The 20,048-nt window shown below is 37.1% G+C and overlaps 2 protein-coding genes across 2 annotated transcripts in view; both read right to left on the bottom strand.

Moving 5' to 3' along the window:
* The window catches only part of LOC140168516 (eukaryotic translation initiation factor 3 subunit C-like), a 154,732-nt gene that overhangs the window by 59,786 nt on the left and 74,898 nt on the right, over positions 1-20,048 (bottom strand).
* Positions 1,779-19,968, bottom strand: LOC140168737 (eukaryotic translation initiation factor 3 subunit C-like). Its single transcript, XM_072192147.1, is given in 11 exon segments — positions 1,779-2,300; positions 4,096-4,311; positions 4,436-4,510; positions 5,927-6,086; positions 6,714-6,801; positions 7,735-7,907; positions 7,910-8,049; positions 13,456-13,609; positions 15,433-15,561; positions 19,195-19,318; positions 19,922-19,968. Coding segments are annotated over 11 exon segments (1,332 nt in total). The 3' UTR covers positions 1,779-2,274.

Here is a 20,048-nt window from a genome sequence, read left to right as displayed (position 1 = left end):
GGTTGATCCAAGAAAAAGCTCATGGGCCGAGCTGAAGCCTATAAAAATCGAATATCTTACACTAAATGACTGAATTTCAGGCCTAAGTTTAACACCAGGATTTTAAAAAAAATCAGTATCAAGCATTATAGTTTTTCCAGCCATTTACTGAAAAAATGAAAATTATTGCTTTTCATTTGGCTGAGAAAAAAATTTTTACACTGAAAAGGTGTAACTCAAAATTTTGCTCATTTCAACACCAATTTCGATCGTTTGTATTGCCTCATTAAATGACTGAGTGAGCCTTGCAGAACAAAAGAATCGGTTGTGCAGGTAGCTGACTGGATAATTAATTCTGAAACTTCCATTCTTTCAGTGAAGTTTGAATATGTCCCAGCAAATTTGATTTGTTTTAATATACCATTAAATCTTACATTATTACTTCTTTAACATTTATCAGATCTTTATATAAATTCTATAAATGATGTGTCTACATAGTGCATGCTTAAGTTAGGGCATGCTTAAGTTAGGGCAAGTATGGTTGTAACCTAGAAGTGGTTCTTTTTGGCTGGATAAAGTAGTGTAAATACTAGCATGAAGATCAACTAGAGTTGCCAAACCCACGATTTGGTAGCCCAATTAGGACTTTTGGGCAAGTTTGATGCTATGAGTGGGAAAAAATTATTACCCTTTTCAGTGAGTGTTGCTACCATAACAAGAAATATTCAGGCTAAGTCCAGTCATTTGGCCAAATTTACTGAATATCACTCAAGCCAGTTGCCTCATTTCACCTGAAGTCTCAACTTGTTACAACTCTAATATATATACCATTTTTCACTCACCCTGATGCGGCAGTGACGTCAATGCATTGAAGCAGCCTTTTTTGCTCACACATCTATGCGGCGTTTTAAAACGTGTATGTGTATACACCAGCGCTTTCAGCGAACGATAGTGATATGAGGCTGCGGCCAATGAAATGCACATTGATGTCACTGCCACATCAGGGTGAAAAATGGCACAGTAAACTTATCTTGCTCACCTTTGCTTGCTTGACAAGGGTTAGTACCGTTATTTATTTTATGTATATTCATTATATTTTTTTCCTAATGTCATTCACTATGAACTTGCCACATGCAATAGTCTTTACCTTAAATGTGCACTGGTTTTGGCAATTTCATGTATATCTTTCAAAACATCAGCTAGCAAAACTCTTAAGAATATGAGTGTTGTTTAAATAACGTAATTTTCATTACGGTCATTTTCAATAATGTACAGTATTAATTCCACTAAGCACCCGAGCCCCAGTAAGGGCATTCCTAGCAACTTAACAATGGATCATATAGGGAAATCCTGAAAGCCCACAAATAAGTAAACCTGTTGATTAATCATCGATGTGCTTATTTGAACAAATGAGGTGAATTTTTTTTTTTTATTAAATGCAGCAGGATTATTTGCTGGATATGATATGATCGTAATTTAAGCATGCAATATCATGGATGTAGATCTCAAAGAAAAGCTCATTGAATCTTAATCGGGATTACATGCAGTAAGTCTACATCACGCTTTTGCCATAAAAAAAAGAGAGAGAGAGAGCTATAGAGATCGAGGAAAAAATATATCACATATGAAATGGAATCTTTAAATGTCATGATATCCTGAAAGAAGACTGATCAGTCCATGGGCTCTTTCTGGTGATCGACCATCGATGCTTGGCCGATCCTTAATATTTATGAAATCTCAATTAACTGACTGTTGTTAATTGGATATCATTTAATCTTTGTAACATATCGATACATTTCTCTCTAGTCCGAAGGGTTGCTAGTCCGAAAGGTGTCCAGTCCGAAGATTTTCTAGTCCGAATATAGGATAAGGGTTAGGGTTTTGGTTAGGGTTTAGGTTATGGTTAGCGAGTCTTATTATATATTCGGAATAGAGAACCTGATATTCGGACTAGCGAACCTTTTTCAGAATTCGGACTAGCGAATTATAAATTACGTGTTCGGACTAGCAAACCTTCGGACTAATGAGCCTTCGAACTAGGGAACCTTTGGACTAAAGAGTTGTCACCATTATAAATATGGCCACAACATCTGGGGTACTTAATTTGATAAACCATATGAGTGTGTAGGATGAGAGCATCTGATATAGAAACGATGATGATGATGATGGATTGGACGATCACCCATACACCAAAAATGTAACATTTTTATACCCATGAGCAGATGAAGATGTACCATGACAACATGATGATGAGCTGGTCTGAATTTGGTCGCTGATGATTCAAATGGCGGATGGCTAGTACTGCTGCGGTCTTCTACGTCCTATTGTAAAAAAGAAAGGGAGAAAAAAAAGATGCATGCATGATAGTGTTGATCTTCAACAAATAGAAATAACCAAGGTTGAATGACTAAGTCAACTACAGTTGTAGTCATGACTAATAGCTGTAGTCAACTACAGTTGTAGTCATGACTAATAGCTGTAGTCGACTAGTTTTAGTCATGACTAATAACTGTAGTCGACTAGTTGTAGTCATGACTAATAGCTGTAGTCGACTACAGTTGTAGTCATGACTAATAGCTGTAGTCGACTACAGTTGTAGTCATGACTAATAGCTGTAGTCGCAACTTACAAATATGACCTGAATATAGCTCACTATCTGTCTTCTCAAAAGCATAAATATTCACATAAAATACAGAACTCTAAAATACACTACAAATTGTACTTACGTTATTTTTTGCTTTTATATTTCTTGTCCATATCATGTGTTTATTTGCGATTTAAGTTAGCCTGAGCATTATTCATCATCATAGTCCCAACTATTTTGGTGTCGTCTACTAAAAAAACATGCAACCCTAATTAGAATGCAAACACCTACTGCCTAATATGTCTTCAACCATCACCTTGTAAGATATTTCGAACCATTGTTTGCTACATGCATTCCAACCCATAGAAAATATGAAAGAACAAAAAAATACCACCCAGAAATGCAAGCATGGATGAATCATGATCAATGAAGGATTCATGATGGCCTTGATACTTTTGACTTAAAAGTTCACTACGCATTTACTTTAACACCATTGACTTGGATTCCTCCGGTTAAAGCAGCACCAACATTGTAGCGAAAACAAAACTAAATTTCTTATACAATATGTGATACAGAAGACTATATCACACAGTCCTGTATGGTGTTATGAATTTTCACCTACATTGAGATACTTGAAAATCATCAGGACATAACTTAAAATAGAACTAAATATTATAATTTCATTTAGTTCACTGTATAATCTGGTTTACAATTTGTCAAAGGGGCTCCAATCAAATCAAATCAGGTTAATGACACATTACATTTCACAGCAAGGAAAGGAATCATTTGCTATAAAATTGTGCATATGACCTTAGAGGTACTATCAATGGTTCTCATGAAAGTCTCAAACATTTCAAATTTGCAGGAGTCTTTAAAATTCTGCAGAGTAGGTTTTTATTTCATATGAACAATCAAAAGAGAGGATGAAAAAAGCAGTGCACTGAAGATGCACTGACTTCCAAAATCGACTAAAATGTCAATTTGTATCCTTATTAGGTCATTTTCTGTCCAATCATTTGCTGAGTATGTTAGCACACTATACTTCTTCCATAAATCTCATTTTGCTTTATTTTTATTTTGTATTTAGCAAATTACCGATAGCACTTTACACCAGCTTGGTCTACAAAATAAAACACCACAACTTGTTATCACAGAAGATATCTTACACTTCCCACAATGCATTTCTCTCATTTCATTTCTGTACTGATATATGCTACAATGCAACATCATTAGTGACAAAAAGGGTCAATAGTGACAAAAAGTATCTCAATAAATAGACCACATCCAAATCTTCCAAAATATGTTTATTTCTTGACTATCAACCCATGTTTAGCCAGTCTATTCTCAACATGAAAACAAAGGAAACCTGTACAAAGTAATATGAGTGTCAGTTGATGTAATGAGGTAATGCATCATGCTGCAAAGGATTCTGGGAAGGGTAAGGCATCTTCTCTGACTTATCTACTCCTTGTCAAAATACGAATCAGTTGTCATTCCCATGAACGGCTTAATTTTCACTCTTTTCTCTTTACCTCCATCCCTCCTATCATCTCCATCTCTCCTGCCGCGTCCACCGCCATCTCGTCCACCGCCGTAGCCACCTCTGTTACGGTTATCCCGGCCGCGTCCACCGCCTTGTCGGTCACGGTAGTTTCCACCGCCTTGTCGATCACGATAATTACCACCCTCACGACGATTGTAGCCACCACCTCTGCGGTCATCTCGACCACCTCTGTTATCACGATCACCTGTGATGATGGAAGTTTAAAAGAAACTTGATTAGTTATGCTCGTTATTATTAGTTGTACATCCCGGAGGCATCTCTGGGAACCTAATTCTATTTATAGCCTCCATGGAACTGAATCAATATACCTTGTCTGTCGCGGTAGTTGCCACGGCCATAGCCACCTCTGCGGTCGTCTCGACCACCTCTGTTATCACGATCACCTATAATGACATTAAAGTTTGAAGAAATTGATTTATCATGATCAGGGATGTGCTTTAATACCAGCCCAGCAGACAATAGCAGGTAAGCATGCATTTATATTAGAAAAAAATTATTTGTTTGCTGTAACCAGTTTTCGTATTTCTTTTGAAATTAAATGATCATGATCATATTTTGGTAATATAGCACACATTGTGTCCCATAACTTTCAATTTAAATCACAAGACATAGAAAATGAAATCAGACCGACATATTTTCCGTTCATTACAGCAAACAAATAATATTTTTTTAGGCCTTAATTACTTTGATATCAGGCTGTTAAAATTGCCAAATTACATGCTGGTAGCAATTTACAGACCTGAAACTGACAAAATGCTTTAAAAAAGAGGAAAATCATGCAAAATCATGCTAAAACTCAAATTGGGCTGAAAAAAACAAACAATGCATACATTTCAGGAATAAAAGAGAGGAAATCAGCTAAAAAGAGGGAAAGTTTCAGGTCTGAATTTAACCTACCAAATTAATGGACAGGCGTAAGGTCCTGTCAGGCTAGTAACGTCCATGTTTACCTGCTCGTTTGGCTGGTGCAGCAAACAAGTTAAGGTACACCCCTGGTTATGTTCATTACAAAACATCCATCTTAATTGTTGTGGTTTGGATGTGGGCTCAAACTACACCCAGGCTAAAAGCAACTTGCCCTAAATTTCAAAAAATATCCCCATGAAAATATTTGTCCATGGCAAACAAAAAAGGATGGAATTTCAAACGTGGTCACCCAGCCACTTGCATTAATATCATTCATGTATACATCGTGGAACACTCAGTACACATGCAGCTTCACGGGCAACAATTAACACACATGTATGGCGCAACTGGCCCATTGCAAGAACTGACCAATTGCCCTCCTGGCCAGGATAATATCAAGTGGACCATGCATGACTCACACTGTGCACACTACATCGAGGGTTCAGTGCAACAAAGACTTATCTCCATATCAGCCCCCCAGGTAATGTTATTCATAAGCACGATTACATTTATACACAACATTACACATGGAAGCTATTGGAGCTGGTTGCCATAGTCAAGATTCATCAACTCAAATTTCTCGGCCATATACTGCATCTCGAAGACGACGAGCCTGTGAAAGAATACACCCTTTATATTCCACCACATGGGAAGAGGAAACCGGGATGGCTGCGCACACTGTACTTACAGTATGTCCAGCACCTCCTGGGAGATACCAAAGGGATGCTGCAGCCAAACAAAATTGTTTCGCTTGCTCCGCAGCCGACCGATGATGATATGATGATGATGATGATGCTATTGGAGATGTGTCTTTGTTGCACTGAGAATTCGACATGTATGCAATGGGTATGTTTCCATGATGACCACAAATTATGTAAAAGACAGTTTCATACCTTTTTGATAGCCGCCACCTCCTTGACGGTACTCGAGTAGACGTTCATTGTTGTCAATTAGGTTGTTGACCTTGTCGGAGAGACGTAGTGCCAAATTCTGCAGTTGGGTCGGTTCGCATCGGTGCATTACTATGGTAGCAGCTGGTTCATCCCATGAAGCCTGCGGAAAGAGCAACAAAAATGATGAGTTGCAAAAAGTTCAAATTTTCAAAAAGCTCTCTCAGAAATAGGTGATCTTGGTGTGACCTGATTCTTATAAGTGTTAATTTACAGGATACATTATATGAAACAAATATCTAACGTTTTATTTGTACAGTAGAAAGAATATTTTCATGAGGGGAAATATAGATTGTTATTTTGTTGAATAGAACCTCACGTAAATACTCTTACTTACTGTACAGGTACTCACAAAAAGTCTATTTTTGTATATTATTTTACTACCATTTGATGTATCAATGGGGTTGCGACTACGGTGAGACGGGTGTCAGGGTTAGCGATACAATGGGTCTTGGGATCATTTTTAAAAATTTGTTTGGATATGCAGTCCACGTACATGGACCAATTTTAGTTGAGGCCTAGCTATAATGAAAAGTGAATTCTGTACTATATAGACACTTAAACTCACAACTGCAGACACTGGACCTCGTATGATTCTCTCTGACCCCCAAATTAGAGAGAATCAAGAGGGTTGGGGTCCAGTGGACCACTTGATATTTCTCCTAGCTATCCAGTAATTACCAGTAATTATGCAATTAATGATTGGGATTTCATCACCTTTTTCACTTACCATTAATTCTTCGTTAATAATCATCTTGCTGATGATGCTATGTACCACAGTTCCCTCAAGCTCAAACATCTCAGACAGAGTAATCAAGCTGGAAAAATATTTCAAAAAACACAGATTTATTGGAATAAATTGGTTTCAACTTCATGTGCGTGATTCAATACATGCAACCAGTGAAATATGCACACATGTCGTTACCAAACTTGAGGTGAATCGAAGTATTAAGCAATCTTTTTGTGACGTTACATCCATTGCTTATTAGAAAAGAGATTGACTATATATATCGATTAAAGGTCACTAGCATATATATCCTATAACATTTTCCACCCTGATGTGACAGTGATGTCATCAGTGTACATTTCATTGGATGCAGCTTCAAATCATTAACGTTCGCTCGTAGCTTTAGCATACACACAAGCTAAAGATGCCACATAGATGTGTGTGTGAAACAGCTGCTTCAATGTGGCTATGTTACTGCTACATCAGGGTAAAACATGGAATAGTGTCAAATTGATTTAAAAGCAACTTTGATGCTACACTGCATTACCAATCACTAGAGGTATCTATTCATTAAAGATTTTTAATCACACGCTGCATATGCTAGTACAATATGGGTATTAAATATCACAAATCGTCCCTGGGCAGGAAAAACCTCATAATTATGTGCGTTTGACCTCTAAAGTCAAAACCTTACATGTAAAAAAAAAAAAGGGACAATGACAAAACCTCCTATGTAGCAAATTCATGTTGAAATTTACAATAGACACCCAAAATGAATAATTGGTTAAAACAGTTTACTTTATTATGCACAAAATGCAGTCTTTTTGTAGATTTAGTTATTCAGAGGCGGAATCTTTTTGAACTAGACTGTTTCATTCGCTGTGATTTCTGCTTGAAATTGAGGTGACCAAAAATTACAAATATGAGGTTTTAGTACTGTGGCCCACATTTCACATACGTGGTTTTGCATTTGACCTTTGAATTTACATGAGTTTTTCCTGCCCAACAATGAAATATTTCTCACCTCATAGAATCATACACACTACCGTAGGTGAAGAGATATGTGCGTAAGCTTTCCTCCTGAATCTTTCTTACGATTAGATTCCGTACATGATCGCTCTCCTGGAACAGGTTCCACACTTTCACGTTCATCTTATCGTTGATCAGGAAATTCTTGCACGCTTTCCAGTCGCCGTATATCGCATGGCACGAGAGGCTGCCACGACATGCTCACGCATGCTTTCAGGTGGGCCTACAAGGGTTTGACGCTCGCTGAGACGCAGCTGGTGATGGAAGCTTTTGATGCTTATCATGCGACGACGGATATCAAAATGGTGAGCTGTAACAAACGACAACATGAATGAACAGAGAATAAACCGTGAATGGACAATGAATTAAGGATACGATGCACGATTTAGCGACAAGTGACTCATTTCGGAATGCGATCATGAATTTTGAAGAAAAAAATAGTTCCCACAGGCTTCGAGGGGACTCGAACCAACGATTCCACGCGTTGTCGATTATCAGTCCCGGCCTTTACCGCTCTGCCACGGAGGCAGATGAACGGCAGAGTGTAATAATAAAATATAAATCTCATAATCTTTAGCCTTTTGTTTACATTAAAATGACGCATTTTGTAAAGATAGATTGGTCGTTTTATGTATAAATAGCACGAACATTTGGAAAAGGGCTCAAACAAATAATAAAGACACTGATACGGTGATGAAATTGCAAAGTCGGTGAAAAATGTTTTGTTTTGATTTTAGAAATTTGACCTTAATTTATGACGTTAAGACATTATCATTCGAAATCAATATAAGATATTTCAGCAGTATATGGCAAAATTCTTTCTCTAGAGTGTTTTAGACATGTATGTGAAATAGCTTCAACAATGATTCGCTGCATAATGGTAAAAACAGCCTTGACCTGAAAAAGGGCGAGAGGTGCCATATTTACGGATTCAGGCTAAATTCAAAATTTGTATAAAACGCTTGGTTTTTGATCGATTACAAAAATTCATTTTGTCATTAAAAGAAATTGTATCTGGCGTGAATTACACTACAATTTTATTCCTAGGGCTCTTTGATTTCTTTAAATATTTTTTTATAATGATAGAGTGAATCCCCTGGCCCTCTATAATTATGCACAAACGACCGCCTCCCCTTAACTTCAACAGTGAATAATTCATTCTTGGGATACTCAAAGCCTCAAATAAAGTGAACAAACTCCAGGTACACATCTATGACATTTGGCATCTGTTCCGATAATTTTGTTACCTAGCTGGGGGGTTTACACCCCCCAGCTAGGTATTGTAATCGTTCGAGTTCTTCCGCTGGCAACAAACCACTGTAATCTTCCCGTTTTCTTCCGCTGGCAACTAAGTGAAATTGCACATGTTTTTGTACTTTATGCACCAAACCCTCTATCTTTTTAACCAAATATCCCACAGAGTTGTGCGATATGTCAAACTTTTCCTCTGGTCATAAGGAACAAAAAAGTCAGTGGTCACATCTCTGTAGGATCATTGGTTAATGAGATATAGTCACTTTTTTGTACTTTATGCACCAAACCCTCTATCTTTTTAACCAAATATCCCACAGAGTCGTGCGATATGTCAAACTTTTCCTCTGGTCATAAAGAACGAAAAAGTCAGTGGTCACATCGCTGTAGGATCATTGGTTAATGAGATATAGTCATTTTTTTGTACTTTGTGTACTTAACCCTCTATCTTTTTAACCTAATATCCCGCAAAGTTGGGCGATATGTCAAACTTTTCCTCTGGTCATAAAGAACGAAAAAAGTCAGTGGTCACATCTCTGTAGGATCATTGGTTAATGAGATATAGTGACTTTTTGTACTTTGTGTACTTAACCCTCTATCTTTTTAACCAAATATCCCACAGAGTTGTGCGATATGTCAAACTTTTCCTCTGGTCATAAGGAACAAAAAAGTCAGTGGTCACATCTCTGTAGGATCATTGGGCTTAATGAGATATAGTCACTTTTGGTACTTTATGCACCAAACCCTCTATCTTTTTAACCAAATATCCCACAGAGTCGTGCGATATGTCAAACTTTTCCTATGGTCATAAAGAACAAAAAAGTTAGTGGTCACATCTCTGTAGGATCATTGGTAAATGAGATATAGTCACTTTTTGGTACTTTGTGTACTTAACAATCTATCTTTTTAACCAAATATCCCACAGAGTCGTGCGATATGTTAAACTTTTCCTCTGGTCATAAAGAACAAAACAGTCAGTGCTCACATCTCTGTAGGATCATTGGTTAATGAGATATAGCACTTTGTGCATTTAACCCTCTATCTTGTTAACCAAATATACCACAGAGTCGTGCGATATCTGATATGTCAAACTTTACCTCTAGTACGTGAAGACGGCCTGATTGGCGCGAGGTTCATATCGGTGCGTATGCACCAAATATGTATCTTGTAAACCTTAATAAGTTTTGCCTTGCCTTGCTTCGTAATCCTGTTTGGGCTGGACAAAAAATTTTTTTCCACTTTTCCCCAGTTTCCCCTAGGTATTTCGTCTTTAAGCTTACTGATATACAGGGATTGAATACGAGTGTCACGGCCCTGGTTAGTGTGCATTCAAATCAGAGATCCCTGTTCAAGGCCATCTTACTTAGCCGTCGGAAATGATTGCAAATTACACATTTGTAATCATTTTGACCACAAAATATGATGTGAAAACACAGGTAAGCAATGAGAACAAGTCCTCAAACATTTGAAATTTGTAGCTTACTACAACCTGATGATGTACTCATCCCAGGCAAACCTTAGTTAACACAATTGCTAGTCAGCCAAATTCGCCGACAAAATGCAAATCAAGGGAGCGAGACTAAATTCACGGTGGTTCTATTAGCAACGCAAAATCTATGAAAAATTCAGCTGGTTTACTAGCTAGAAAGTGAGGCCAGTTATCGATCCGTTATAGCTCGTTATGAATAATTCATGTTCGACCCTTGGATCATGTTAATTGAGTTTCGCAAATAACAACGTTGTTAGTTTTGCGAACTTTGCCTGTTCAATGAGAGTATAGCGCGCCCCAATACATCTGGGCACAAACCAGGCGAAAACGATCCAGTTTAATGAAATGGCGGACGGGTATTCCCATCAGGCACCAGTGATATGTTTTTTCAAAGAAAGTCTACTAATTTGATATGAAATGACATTTTGCAATTTGCAAAGTCAAAATTAGGACTTGCTGGCAATAATATGAAGGAAATATGTGACAGAGGCAATGTGGGAAATACAAGTAGTATTTAAGTTATAATAACCTTTGATACCCGACCTGACCTTCCATCATGGCGCCTTATTCGTCTTATGTATTTCTATTATGCTCTCAAGTAAAATAAAATACCAATCTGCACTGAGTAGACAATGTTACTTGGCTCCCAGCATGAATTATTGATTTTATACGGAGGTAAAGAAATGCACAGTGTATGTGCATGATGTGCAAGCATACTCCAAATATTTACGGTAAATCTGAATAGTGGTCACATGTTGAAATATCATGTGTTCGGGAAATCACGTGGCAACATTTTAAGATTTCAGGCTTGTTTACTAGTTAATTGCCATTTGTATACTCTTTATTATTTATCTTTGTTAATTAACATATATTTTAAATGCTGATAAATCGTGGTTGGCTGCCCATGATATCTGTTAAATTCAATGTTTTATGAATATAATTCTACCACGCAGAGGGGGTCACGCAGCAGAATTTCACATCACCTAACTTAGCTAGATTTCGAAGCTCTGTTTTTCAAATTCATGTAAATTTCAAAGTTTATACATTTAATATATTTAATATGATACTAATTTTTTGTTATAACCAACTGGTACACGAAATATACTAGCTTATTACCTATACAGAAAGGTGATTATCAGCCTTCACTCAGCAAATTGACATGCCTGGCATATGCAGCCATTCTCCGTTTGGGTAACATGACTGTCGCCCTCAATACGTCTGGGCACAAATTTAAATAACAATACGCTATTTACATATCAATGTGGCCTCGTGCTAATTAAAGCTGCCCCATCCAGGAGTTCATCTATGTGCATATTTACATAGAAATTTAAAACAACTGGTCAAGAAGGAAACCTACATAAATATGTTTTCTATACTTCACTTGACCCAAATATATGATTTTTTATGGTGATAAGACAATCGCACAAGGAATTTTAGAGGGATTTTGATAGCAGTTCCATTAAAAAAAAGCTGCTATCATAATGAGACTAAGATCTAGAAACACCCCCGAAATGCCGTTTGGGGAATTTTGCTAGCTGAATCTTTTTTGATGAAAGTCAATCTTTGACAAGATGTAACTTTGCTACGGAAAGTGCTATGAAAAAAAGGTTTTCAGTTTTGGCTTTGTTGACTCAAGACTCAAGAGCTTTAATTTGATATATAAAATGATGCAGTTTGATGGCAAATTTGAATTCACCTAGCATACCTAATATACCATGTACATGTCAGATGTACGGTATATTGTATTGGCAAATATCCATAAAAGCGTTCATTATAAAATTATTTTGATAAATTGTCACATTTTATGCCATGTATTAATATCCTTAAAAGTAACCGTGGATTTGCGAACAATTTGTCGACATAAATGACCTTCCCGGAGAAACGGTAGCCCAAAATGGGTTATATTTCATAATATGCAGACGAATGGTCAAATTAATAGAAAAATACCTGTGATAAATTTATCTGTACACATTGTCGCACTCCGAAAGTGACGTATAGTATATTTGCAACCCTGTGGTGGATTTGCGAACAATTTGTCGACATAATGATGTTCGCGGAGAAAAGGTGGCCCAAAATGCGTTATTTTTGGTAATATGCAGACGAATGGCCAAATTAATAGAAAAATAGCTGTGATAAATTTATCTGTACAAATTGTCACACTACGAGTGACATATGGTATATTTGCAACCCTACTGTGGATTTGTGAACAATTTGTCGACATAAATGACCTTCGCGGAAAAAACGGTAGCCCAAAATGGGTTATATTTGGTAATATGCAGACGAATGGTCAAATTAATAAAAAAAATACCTGTGATAAATTTATCTGTACAAATAGTAGCACACCGAGTGACATATGGTATATTTGCAACCCTACTGTGGATTTGCAATTGACCTGGGGAACATATTGGAACATTTTGCACGGGTCAGCTCAAAAGACATCACTAAGTTCTGGGGCCAAATCTTGGGGCCGTTATCTGGACATCTGTAAGAGGTACAGGGCTCAAACTCGGTGACAACTCATGACCAGGGGTGAATTATGGAACATCTTGCAGGGGTCTGGTCAAAGGTCATCTGGGTCAAATCTTAGAATTGCATTTTCTGGACATCTGTGAGGAGTACAGGACTCAAAACTCGGTGACAACAAACCTCATGACAGGGGAACATTTTTGGAACATTTTGCAGGGGTCAGATACCTCCACAACACCAACATGCCCCAGCTAGGTTTGTGGTCTATGACCACCATTTGCCTCTAGTTTTCCTTAATATGGTGCCAGGACAAAATTAATACAGCTGGTAGAGTTAAAATCCATACCCACTTGTGGAAGATTTAACTTAAGTCTATACCACAGAGGGAGCATGGGTTTCAAATAGAATAGACAATTGGGTAATTTCCATTTGAAAGATATAGGTAAAGCCATATACCTGTTACTTTTCACAAAGGCACTGTGAATTATTAGTTATGATTAAGATACTCACATGCCATGTAGGGTATTTCTAACAACATGGCTGACACCAGATAAACGCATTCCAGCAATTCCAGGTTGATATGCATATGGAATGGCAATTGTCGGCTCTTCTCAATCTTCTCCTGTTTGGGGTCCCTCTCTTGATGGCGCTGCATTAGTAAACCCTGCCGACGAAATGCACAAAAGGTAAAATGAGTTAAATTATGATGAACCATTAAAATTACAAACCAGTTAAGTGCCTGTCACAAACAGGAAGACAGACCTTCTTTTCACCGCAACTGATTTAAATAACCTGTCATAATCTAATACTGATTTAAATGTGCAGTCAAGTTCTAACAATTAAACTACACGTAATTGAAATTCCCCTGGCCAAGGAACTATAACTGCTTGCGGTTTTGGTTACCCATATGAGAACTCAGGGAGCTGATCCTGGCTGTGATGGTTTGTTATGGTATGTAAATTGTACGGTGTGAGCTCTTATTAGCTGCACGCCCCGATTGTTGCTAAATGCATTATGCTGTGTGCTTGTGAGGTTTATGCCTGTTCATAGTGCACTACAAATCGCTGCATTTTAAATATCATTTTATATGAACATCAACTTACAAAAGTGAATTAAATTAAAAGCAACAAAAATCACCAACAATATCATAAAAACTGTACTTGCTTGCTGTTTCTGTTATCCAAAATATGCTGTCAAACTTGCAAAATTTGTTAACTGCAAGTGCAACATGCACAAGTTTGAATTTGAGCTCCCAATTAGTATAAAATCAAAACCGATGAGAGTTGCATGACTTTAATTGCCCATCTCTTTTCAAATTGATACATTGCAAGCAACAGAGTAGAGTTTCAGTATTTATATAACATTGGATGGGTTTGAGTGGGATACGAGAATATACCATTTTAGAGTAAACATCTGTCACTAAAAATGGACCAAATTGCCAATATCAAAAGTTAGGCAGTTTAGACCTAAGTTATATGCTGATTTATGTTTCTACTGTCAACAAGTATACCAAAATATTAGGTGAACTTAAAATTAAGCTGAGCAAAATGTAGCTGATGAGATTAATAAATAGATCAACTACGTCTTGATCACCATTAATCGAAACGCGTCCTACGATAGCTTTCTATAGTTTCTCAAAAATAGAGAAACTCAAGTGGTTTTTTTCCTGTACCGCATGGAATAAATGGCCTTCTGGTTGAATTTCTTCACAACCACCCATATTACATGGGTCTGTACACATTGTCGCACTCCGAGTGACGTATAGTATATTTGCAACCCTGTGGTGGATTTGCGAACAATTTGTCGACATAATGATGTTCATGGAGAAAAGGTGGCCCAAAATGCGTTATTTTTGGTAATATGCAGACGAATGGCCAAATTAATAGAAAAATAGCTGTGATAAATTTATCTGTACAAATTGTCACACTACGAGTGACATATGGCCAAATCTTGGGGCCGTTATCTGGACATCTGTAAGAGGTACAGGGCTCAAACTCGGTGACAACTCATGACCAGGGGTGAATTATGGAACATCTTGCAGGGGTCTGGTCAAAGGTCATCTGGGTCAAATCTTAGAATTGCATTTTCTGGACATCTGTGAGGAGTACAGGACTCAAAACTCGGTGACAACAAACCTCATGACAGGGGAACATTTTGGAACATTTTGCAGGGGTCAGATACCTCCACAACACCAACATGCCCCAGCTAGGTTTGTGGTCTATGACCACCATTTGCCTCTAGTTTTCCTTAATATGGTGCCAGGACAAAATTAATACAGCTGGTAGAGTTAAAATCCATACCCACTTGTGGAAGATTTAACTTAAGTCTATACCACAGAGGGAGCATGGGTTTCAAATAGAATAGACAATTGGGTAATTTCCATTTGAAAGATATAGGTAAAGCCATATACCTGTTACTTTTCACAAAGGCACTGTGAATTATTAGTTATGATTAAGATACTCACATGCCATGTAGGGTATTTCTAACAACATGGCTGACACCAGATAACGCATTCCAGCATTCCAGGTTGATATGCATATGGAATGGCAATTGTCGGCTCTTCTCAATCTTCTCCTGTTTGGGGTCCCTCTCTTGATGGCGCTGCATTAGTAAACCCTGCCGACAGAAATGCACAAAAGGTAAAATGAGTTAAATTATGATGAACCATTAAAATTACAAACCAGTTAAGTGCCTGTCACAAACAGGAAGACAGACCTTCTTTTCACCGCAACTGATTTAAATAACCTGTCATAATCTAATACTGATTTAAATGTGCAGTCAAGTTCTAACAATTAAACTACACGTAATTGAAATTCCCCTGGCCAAGGAACTATAACTGCTTGCGGTTTTGGTTACCCATATGAGAACTCAGGGAGCTGATCCTGGCTGTGATGGTTTGTTATGGTATGTAAATTGTACGGGTGTGAGCTCTTATTAGCTGCACGTCCCCGATTGTTGCTAAATGCATTATGCTGTGTGCTTGTGAGGTTTATGCCTGTTCATAGTGCACTACAAATCGCTGCATTTTAAATATCATTTTTATATGAACATCAACTTACAAAAGTGAATTAAATTAAAAGCAACAAAAATCACCAACAATATCATAAAAACTGTACTTGCTTGCTGTTTCAGTTATCCAAAATATGCTGTCAAACTTGCAAAATTTGTTAACTGCAAGTGCAACATGCACAAGTTTGAATTTGAGCTCCCAATTAGTATAAAATCAAAACCGATGAGCGTTGCATGACTTTAATTGCCCATCTCTTTTCAAATTGATACATTGCAAGCAACAGAGTAGAGTTTCAGTATTTATATAACATTGGATGGGTTTGAGTGGGATACGAGAATATACCATTTTAGAGTAAACATCTGTCACTAAAATGGACCAAATTGCCAATATCAAAAAGTTAGGCAGTTTAGACCTAAGTTATATGCTGATTTATGTTTCTACTGTCAACAAGTATACCAAAATATTAGGTGAACTTAAAATTAAGCTGAGCAAAATGTAGCTGATGAGATTAATAAATAGATCAACTACGCCTTGATCACCATTAATCTAAAGCGCCCCACGATAGCTTTCTATAGTTTCTCAAAAATAGAGAAACTCAAGTGGTTTTTTTCCTGTACCGGTACGGAATAAATGGCCTTCTGGTTGGAATTTCTTCACAACCACCCATATTACATGGGTCTGTACACATTGTCGCACTCCGAGTGACGTATAGTATATTTGCAACCCTGTGGTGGATTTGCGAACAATTTGTCGACATAATGATGTTCGCGGAGAAAAGGTGGCCCAAAATGCGTTATTTTTGGTAATATGCAGACGAATGGCCAAATTAATAGAAAAATAGCTGTGATAAATTTATCTGTACAAATTGTCACACTACGAGTGACATATGGCCAAATCTTGGGGCCGTTATCTGGACATCTGTAAGAGGTACAGGGCTCAAACTCGGTGACAACTCATGACCAGGGGTGAATTATGGAACATCTTGCAGGGGTCTGGTCAAAGGTCATCTGGGTCAAATCTTAGAATTGCATTTTCTGGACATCTGTGAGGAGTACAGGACTCAAAACTCGGTGACAACAAACCTCATGACAGGGGAACATTTTTGGAACATTTTGCAGGGGTCAGATACCTCCACAACACCAACATGCCCCAGCTAGGTTTGTGGTCTATGACCACCATTTGCCTCTAGTTTTCCTTAATATGGTGCCAGGACAAAATTAATACAGCTGGTAGAGTTAAAATCCATACCCACTTGTGGAAGATTTAACTTAAGTCTATACCACAGAGGGAGCATGGGTTTCAAATAGAATAGACAATTGGGTAATTTCCATTTGAAAGATATAGGTAAAGCCATATACCTGTTACTTTTCACAAAGGCACTGTGAATTATTAGTTATGATTAAGATACTCACATGCCATGTAGGGTATTTCTAACAACATGGCTGACACCAGATAAACGCATTCCAGCAATTCCAGGTTGATATGCATATGGAATGGCAATTGTCGGCTCTTCTCAATCTTCTCCTGTTTGGGGTCCCTCTCTTGATGGCGCTGCATTAGTAAACCCTGCCGATTTAAATGCACAAAAGGTAAAATGAGTTAAATTATGATGAACCATTAAAATTACAAACCAGTTAAGTGCCTGTCACAAACAGGAAGACAGACCTTCTTTTCACCGCAACTGATTTAAATAACCTGTCATAATCTAATACTGATTTAAATGTGCAGTCAAGTTCTAACAATTAAACTACACGTAATTGAAATTCCCCTGGCCAAGGAACTATAACTGCTTGCGGTTTTGGTTACCCATATGAGAACTCAGGGAGCTGATCCTGGCTGTGATGGTTTGTTATGGTATGTAAATTGTACGGGTGTGAGCTCTTATTAGCTGCACGTCCCCGATTGTTGCTAAATGCATTATGCTGTGTGCTTGTGAGGTTTATGCCTGTTCATAGTGCACTACAAATCGCTGCATTTTAAATATCATTTTTATATGAACATCAACTTACAAAAGTGAATTAAATTAAAAGCAACAAAAATCACCAACAATATCATAAAAACTGTACTTGCTTGCTGTTTCAGTTATCCAAAATATGCTGTCAAACTTGCAAAATTTGTTAACTGCAAGTGCAACATGCACAAGTTTGAATTTGAGCTCCCAATTAGTATAAAATCAAAACCGATGAGCGTTGCATGACTTTAATTGCCCATCTCTTTTCAAATTGATACATTGCAAGCAACAGAGTAGAGTTTCAGTATTTATATAACATTGGATGGGTTTGAGTGGGATACGAGAATATACCATTTTAGAGTAAACATCTGTCACTAAAAATGGACCAAATTGCCAATATCAAAAAGTTAGGCAGTTTAGACCTAAGTTATATGCTGATTTATGTTTCTACTGTCAACAAGTATACCAAAATATTAGGTGAACTTAAAATTAAGCTGAGCAAAATGTAGCTGATGAGATTAATAAATAGATCAACTACGTCTTGATCACCATTAATAAACGCGTCCCCACGATAGCTTTCTATAGTTTCTCAAAAATAGAGAAACTCAAGTGGTTTTTTTCCTGTACCGGTACGGAATAAATGGCCTTCTGGTTGGAATTTCTTCACAACCACCCATATTACAACCTCTATACGCATTTTTTTGCATAGCAAAAACATAGCTTATTTCTAACTAAAACTTAGCAATGAATTTGCATGAAGGTAAAATATATAGCTATACAAATCTTTTTTCTAAAAATATAGGCCTACCGATATCTGAATATTAGATTGCGTAATTCTATCACCCCCTCACCATAATAATAACAAATGAGTCTGAAGGACAAGTTTGTTATTTTCATGGCAAGTGCAGTATATTCTAGTATTACATGGAAAAAGCCATCCAATATTATATTTTAATATATATTATGAAGCTCTTTTGATGCTTTTTGAGTACCAAAGTATCAAAATAAAAATGTTGGTGCCATTTGGAAAACAGTCATTTAGCATCTTTTTCATCATGTTTGCTGGAGGTACAAAACAATGAACTGCTTAACTCAATCAATTACCTCTGCTTTGGACTCTCCGTGTGCACACGTATGCTGCGTAACAAGCTACAACTTAATGTTTGTGCCCACTCAAATGTGAGTGCCCATTCAGTATTAAAATATCTTGCACTGTATTACTGTGCAGTATTAAAAATTTGTGGTATAACTAAAAGCTTCAAATTATATAAAAATACATTATTCTCACCTGTGCAAGAAGTTCTTTGGCCCTGCCTCCACTCTGTATATCCAGCAGTGCATTGTGGGCATCCTTTATGTTACCATGGCAGTGCACAAAGCCCAAGTTGCACCATGGTTCTATTATACAATATCTGTAAAAAAAAAAGATCAGTATGAAAATATAAATTGCATGATGAATACTGATTACAATAGCAAACACATTTTGCTTTAACTTGGAACTCAATAGCACCTTCTTATCAACCCCCTTGTCCCATAAATATCTTTTTTTTTCATACTAATTTTTCAAAGCAGCATATCTCTGACCACCCCACATATCCTAAAGATGGCAATCTTAAAAATACTTCAGTAGCCCAAAACCAAAACACACTGTCATGACTGTTAGATTTGCAATAAGTCTAAAGTGTGCAAACATCATAGCGTGGGAGAGGGAGTAAAATAGTATAATTGGTTTCTTTGACTGAAGAACAAAATTCTCCTCACCAAAAAACATGGAACATACATGTATGAAATTTACCAAATACACAGATTAAGACAATATGTGTAATTTAAATAACAGTTTATGTTCATATTTTCAATATTTATGATTTTAGAGGACAAACTAGATATTGTATACCACCAGGGAGTCAAAGGTATTATTAATTAGCAATTTTCAAAAACAACTCTATCATTTAAAACCAGATGAGAGTCCTTTCATTCAGTAGTAGTATGTTCAGGCAACAGAACTCTTGCACTACCGAGTACCAAAGTCCCATGAGATTAAAAACACAATTGGTCTGACCATGAGGAGAGAAAGCAAAATGCAAATCTGGATTGTCATATTCTCATCATTTAAATTTTTGAGTAGTGTAGTTGACTTAAATA

Source organism: Amphiura filiformis, chromosome 13 (assembly GCF_039555335.1).
Source record: "Amphiura filiformis chromosome 13, Afil_fr2py, whole genome shotgun sequence".
NCBI classification, from domain to species: domain Eukaryota; kingdom Metazoa; phylum Echinodermata; class Ophiuroidea; order Amphilepidida; family Amphiuridae; genus Amphiura; species Amphiura filiformis.
The sequence above is the reverse complement of the archived record's forward strand: the minus strand, read 5'-3'. Positions and strand labels throughout refer to the sequence as shown.